Below are 6,885 nucleotides of genomic sequence, written 5' to 3'. Positions count from 1 at the left end.
CTCTTGCACTGTTGGTGGGAATGTAAATTGATACAGCCACTATGGAGAACAGTATGGAGGTTCCTTAAAAAGTAAAAATAGAATTACCATATGATCCAGCAATCCCACTACTGGGCATATACACAGAGAAAACCATAATTCAAAAAGACACATACACCCCAATGTTCATTGCAACACTGTTTACAATAGCCAGTTCATGGAAGCAACCTAAATACTCATTGACAGATCAATGGATAAAGAAGATGTGGTGTATATATACAATGCAATATTACTCAGCCATAAAAAAGAACGAAATTGGGTCATTTGTTGAGATGTGGCTGGATCTAGAGACTGTCATACAGAGTAAGTCAGAAATAGAACAAATAGCGTATATTAACGCATATATGTGGAACCTAAAAAATGGTACAGATGAACCAGTTTGCAGGGCAGAAATTGAGACACAGATGTAGAGAACAAACATGGACACCAAAGGGGGAAAGAGGCAGGGTGGTGGTGGTGTGATGAATTGGAGATTGGGATTGACCTATATACACTGATGTGTATAAAATGGATGACTAATAAGAACCTGCTGTATAAAAAAATAAATAAAATAAAATTCAAAAAAAAAGGAAATATAAAGAAATAAAATGGATCTACTTTATTGTGTGGAGCAGAAGGAAGCTCAGAGTGACCCTGCCTCTGGTTGATGGCAAAAGACTCTGTCTGGAGTCTATATTCTTTAATCATGTGGAATTTATTGAAAAAGAAAAGAATGTTGAGAGATGGGGTAAGGGGATAGGGAAGTTGGAAGCCAGAGAAGAATGTGTAACAGGGCATGGATAGGAGAGGAAAGATATTTGAGCTTCCTGTCTGATAGTCAGGCAGAGGAAGATGTGATTAGTTTTTTACTGGGGAAGAAACTAAATACAAATTGAGTCCAGTAGGGTGATGGAGGACTTTTGCTGCCTGACTCAGAGCAGGAAGCAAGGGCACAGGCTTCTAGACCTTGTTGCAGAAAGATTGATTCCGACAGCATATAACTTGCATCCTGGTTCCATGGGATAATTGGTTCATGGATGGGCACATGCTTTCACAGCCCTGGACAATGAATTGAAGTTTTTCACCTGAAAGAAGCAGAGGCAGACTGTAATGAGCAGAAAGCTTCCTCCTCCAATCTTAGCTTTCATCCATGGTTCCCAGTGTCCCTATGTAGGCACGACCAAGTCCTCCAACTTGTATATTCTTTCCTTCCTCCCTTCCATCTGCTTCTTCTGGGCCCTTCCCCTGATCAGTTGCCCACTCTTTCTAGTGAGGGACCAGACAAACCACAAGGGAAGTCAGGCAGTCAAGGGAAGTTCATGGGATGGAAGTAACCAAGATCCCTTCCTTATTTTGAGGATGAGGACTGAGTGTAAGGGTAGAGAGATGTAGGAAGACACATATACAGGTCTGCCAACCTGTGAACACAGACTGGTGGACAACTGTTTATTACTTAACTCATGTATTCAATTTTACTAAATGCCTACCATGGGCTGGACATTGTGCTAAGTGCTAGGAATATATAGCCATGAACAAGATAGACACATTCCTGAGCTTACTGTCAATGTCTCAAGGGGAAACCCACACATTTCTTTAATAGGAAGAGACAGCCAATCTCCCTGCCTCTTTTTAAGACATCGTAAGCCTGCTGGGAAGGGCCTCTCCCTCAATAGCTGGAATTCTGCTCTTGATTCTTGAAAGGATAAGGTTCTCCTGGATCTCCAAGTTTCTGTGGAATCACAGCTGTTCCCTCCTTGGCCCCTGCCACCCTATCTCCTCCCCATCAGTACTCAAGCTGGTTGATGTGTTCTCTGGCAAAGACTGGCTCATGAAGTCCCCACATACCTTCAAAGATCTTCTTTAACATGCACTGCTGGGAATTCTGAGTGGAACAGACTCCCTCTCCTTGAAGACATATTCCTTGGTCATTCATATAAGAGCATGTGTGGCAATTTAATACTGGGCCTGAAAATTTAAGATCAGCCTGATGAAATAACCTTAGGATCCAGGTTGTATAGCCTTGAGTCACTCATCTGGGGAGGGATGATGGGCAACAAGTAGGTGGATACAACACATTTCATTTCCTGGCTCTTGTTAGGGATGTGAGGGCTCTGTGTCTGAAAGAGCATATTTTCTCTTCTGTGCCAAAGGAAATGCCTTCATTCTTATTGCTTCATTTATGATTTTCATTACTGATGAATCCCACATTTCTCTCTAGTACTGACTTTTATTCTAATTCATCACCCAGTGGCTTCCCGGACATTTATCATTAGATGCCCTTCTGCCGTGTCTAACTCAATAGGAGCAATAGAACTCCTCATGTGACTGGCTCCCTTTCCTACTCCCCATCATACTCTCACTGCACAAACACTTGCAGTGAAATCTGACTGATTAATAAGCTGTGTTAGAATGCTGTAATGTTGCAAACATTACATCAATTCTCTATTCTCAAAGTGACCTTCAGTCAGGTCAGTTTGTCACAAAGCACAGTCTCTTTGAAGCGATTCCATATTGCCTCTCTACCTCCACTGCCAATTCCCTAATTAAGGAAGCATAAAGTGGAAAAAATATGGGCTTTGGAGTCAGACTTAAGTTTGAATCCAAGGTTTGCTACTTTCTAGCCGGATGATGTAACTTCTCTCGTCTGAAAATTTGGAATACTGCTACTTATGTAATGGGGTGAAATATAAAGTGTCTATGTCTGGTAATAACTTGAGACATTAAAACTTGGATCTTGCTTTCCTTCCTTGAAGAACCCCTTTTGAGTAAGAGCCAAAGAATTGCAGTTGTCCTGGGAACTTATTTCTGGATCTAACAGACAAAAGTGTCAGCATGCTTTACTTTCCATTGATGAAAGAAATGTTCACATATTGAGTGAGGTATGGAGAAGTTGTTCTGGCTTATACATTAGTTAACTTGAATTTTATGCTAACTAAAACAGCCTCTTTGTGGCCTATTGAACAACTGCTTTAATTATTAAAGAAAAGTTCACATTAACCAGAAGTAAAAAATGTCCACGTTAAAAATAAAGATGAAATACCCCTCTTTATGGGATGCCAGTTCCAGTACTCCATTGATGATAAAACTCCCTTCCCAGGTGCCAAGGCCATACTGTACATGTATGTGCTGGTCTTTTTGTTTGTTTGTTTGTTTTTAACCTTGAAGAAGTGTATCCCTGACTTGTTTAATGTTCTTTGTTCTGACAAGATATAGAATTTTCTGAAAGCTCTGCTCCTCCACAGCAGTTTCTCAGAGTAATCTGGGAAGCTGGCTTCTGGGCTATAGTCCTCACTTTGGCTCAAATAAAACTCTTTTCTATTATTATTATTGATTGTTTATTATTTCCATTGACACCGTGTTCAAACATGAAGACCAAGATCTACCAGCTCCACTGCTAGACATCTCTTTAGAGGGTTTGCAAAGCATTTTGACATAGTTTGTTAAGAGGCAGATTTAGCATGAAGCTCACCAAAGTTTTCTTCCATGAGCCCCTTCCAGGGGAGCTGTGGGCATCTGTATTCACAATTTCTTACATAGAGTGAAGTTGGAGAGACTGCTGGTACTTTTATATTTGTTTTGTTTTTCTTAAAGAGGGCCCTCTGAACAGTTTAACCTCCAAAGGGCCCCACAAAACCTGGATCTTGCCACCTGGGATTATTGTAAAGAAATGTAAAGAGATGTAAAATGTAAACAGCTCTCTTTGGGAGAGCTATTTGTGAAGTGTATGAACTATTCTTTCTTCTAAACTCCTTAAAATTGGTTTTCTGTATGTGTTACCTACTTCCCACCTGAAGTCAAGGATGGGCACCCATCCAAATGTGGCTCACCTGAAATTGTGCTTGAAGGCGGGATGCCTGAAGGCTGTTCACCCGAAGGCTGTTCACCAGAAGGTTGTTCACTGGAAGCGTGTTCACCTGCAGCATGCCCACCTGCAGCATGCTCACTTGAAGCGTGTTCAACCGCAGTGTGCTCACTTGAACCATGCTCACTCAAAGTGTTCTCGCCTGAAGAAGTCTCATATAAAGCCTCACCATCTGAAGGGTTTTCAAGTGAAAAGTAGTCACCTGAAGGTTGCTGAACTGAAGCTTGATGATCCAGAGAGCCAGGAAGCTCATCAGATTGACCTGATGCTCCTGGGATGGAGAAATAACAGAAGAGAGATGGTAAAGGTGAGAGAGGACGTCTGGATAAAGAGTTCTTTCCTATGGAGCAAGGCTAATGTTGTGGGGTTCCTAGGTTTCTGGGGGCCTAGGTCAAGCACTGAAGATACTGCAGATGTTGGATGCAGTCAACCAATTACCTGGGAGACCATGAAGGACAGGGGTGTTAAGGAAACACAGAGACCACCTCTGTGATTGAAGGGAAGAATTTTAAGATCCACAACATTTGTGTGGATCTGTGTACCCTGAGTGGGCACATGGGGGCCTCCTCACCCAGCACCAAAAGCACTGTGCCTCCCTGACAGAGCCAACATCAGGAAATCAATGTCCCATCATTCATGTAATCAGAAGTCCACCACTAGCCTCCCTCCAGTTCCTCTGTGGGTGAAAGGTAAGCATGGAGATACAAGGGGGAGAGAAAGCAAATTGTTTCAGTAGCTGAGTAATTCTAGCTGAAACTGAGGGTGGAAGATTTTAAACTTTGGACAAGATAAATTTTAAGCTAGAGATGACAAATATCTAATGAACCCACAAAAATTACCAGAAGGCACTAAGACACCTTTACTTGGCAAGTTCATGTTCTTTCACACACTCAACCCCAATCCATGTGAGTTGGGGACACAAAGCCAAGTTGCTGTTAATTATTAAGATAAAAACAATCTTTGCTTCTATATCCCTGAATTGAGATTCCTTGTGACATATCATTTACACCTACTTTACGGAGTTGTCATGAGTATTCAATAAGATAAACTGTGAAGTGCCTAGTCCGTTGCTCAAGTGCTCAGCTACTTTTAGTTTTCCCTCCTCCTGACCTTGCATTTGGAATTACAAAACTCTTAGCTGGTCGTTCTGTTCTGACCACTCTCTTCTACATTTAATCCAGCTTATTAGTGGCTGTCAGACAAATATCCTTAAGTACAACTTTCATTTTATTAAGTGTAGCACCAAGCAGACAATTTGGTTATTACTTTTTTTAAAAATTATTACTCTTTGAGTAACTGATTTAGACTGAGTAACCTAGAGAAGGGCGGTGAGTAGACTATAATGACTAAATTATTAATCCTAGTCAAAAGCTGAGTTACAGGATCTTTGAGGCCTAAGTCCCCAAAATACTCTAGCTCTGTAAGAATCCTGCAAATATATATATTTGTGTGTGTGTGTGTGTGTGTGTGTGTGTATGTATTCTGAGTGATTTGAAGACCTTACAATCAATAACTTTCAAAAGGCTAGCATTAGAATATGTTGATAAAGGAAAGGTAAGATTTACTAAGGCTTTAAGGAATTTTTAATTTTAAAAAGTTGTTACAGAAATATCATCTTCTTGACTGATCCTTCAAAAGTTAACAGAAGTTTTAATAAAGAAATTTCTGATACGGAAGGGAGGCTTGAAAAACACACTAATTTCTTTGTCATGCTTATAGTTTATGACTCACTGCCTCACAAAGTGGCTAGGACATACTACCATCTGGTAGCTATGTAGCTACGTTTCTCAGTCAACTTTTGAAAGTCTAAGAAAGCAAAAGACAAAATCTCTGAGAACTGACATTACAGAAAATACTTTGTCATTTAATAGACAGCTCAGAGCTCATGGCCTCTCACTTCTCCTGTAGGAGGAAGGAGGGAACAGAGCCCACCCTGAATGGGGGTCCTGAAAGAGGAAATACCACTGGATGGATAGACCAATGAAAGAGTGGCTTGTAAGTTCTCTGGTCCAGAGCCATGCTGTGTTCTCGGATGACTTTCCAGGCATACCACACTCCCATCTCCTCATGTCTCTCCTTCTACATTAACTACACAAGGATCCCTTACACTCAGTTCACGGGGGCAAACCTTCACTGGACCTCCGCAGAACCCCTAGACCAATCTTCTCATTTCACAGAGCATCAGATACAATGTCAAGTGGCTGAAAGTACTAGGAACGAGACTGTGCTAAGCCAGTCTCTGATGGTGAAGCCATAACTAGGAGGAACCCACCACCGGTTCAGTAGATCTCAGAGTTGAACTTGTTCAGCTATTCCTAATTCTGAGTTAGATTGGTTTGGGTAACTAAGATACTGGCCTTCCTTCTTCAAGGGCTGAAATGCCTTAAAGGTGCCTCTTACATGTCCACCCACAGCCAAGACAAGAGGACTTACCTCTGGCAGATCCAAGCAGATACAGACTCACTAATAGAAGACATTTCTTCATCTGGATTTTGGGACAGAGGGCACCCTGGTGTGGGGCACCCAAGAGCCGTGAAAAAGACTGTGAGCAGAAGCTCCCAGTGCTGAGCCACAGAGTCTGGGATTCTAGAACCTCAGAAACAATCCATGATTCTTCACAATGTGTTGTGCTCTGAGGTGCTCATGTCCCCAATCAGGCAGGTTGGACCTCTGGCAACCCATGGCAAATTGTAGTGTGAAGGCTCATGCACCATGGTATATTGGGGCTCTCTGCCCTACCTTAAAAACTCATATTACCAAAATAATATATACTCTATGTAATAAATTTTAAAATCTATCTACTCTCTTTTTAAAGTGTTCTTGACAGTGAGGTGTGATTAGCTGGTTATTTTTGTTTGACTCTCTAAATCAGCCTTTTTTCCTTTTGGTCCTGGACCCCAGAAGGATGATCTCTCTTGAGTTGATCACCTGAGTGCTGGTTGGGGTTGGCTTTAGATTGTGTTTAGCCAATGGAAGATTGGAGAAGAGAACACACACACACACAC

The 6,885-nt window shown here is 41.6% G+C and overlaps 1 protein-coding gene across 1 annotated transcript; it reads right to left on the bottom strand.

Annotated features, from left to right (window-relative positions):
• Positions 1–978: 978 nt before the first annotated feature.
• Positions 979–6,365, bottom strand: LOC309964900 (acrosomal protein SP-10-like; the record flags this gene model as incomplete). Its single annotated transcript, XM_082844083.1, has 4 exons — positions 979–1,103; positions 1,864–2,015; positions 3,800–4,151; positions 6,314–6,365. 4 exons carry the CDS (start codon positions 6,363–6,365, stop codon positions 979–981), a joined length of 681 nt encoding a protein of 226 aa, XP_082700209.1.
• Between the last annotated feature and the right edge of the window lie 520 nt (positions 6,366–6,885).

Source organism: Leucopleurus acutus, assembly GCF_964270905.1.
Source record: "Leucopleurus acutus genome assembly, chromosome: 8".
NCBI classification, from domain to species: Eukaryota; Metazoa; Chordata; class Mammalia; order Artiodactyla; family Delphinidae; genus Leucopleurus; species Leucopleurus acutus.
Note: the sequence above shows the minus strand (reverse complement) of the source record. Positions and strands in the feature narration are given on the sequence as shown.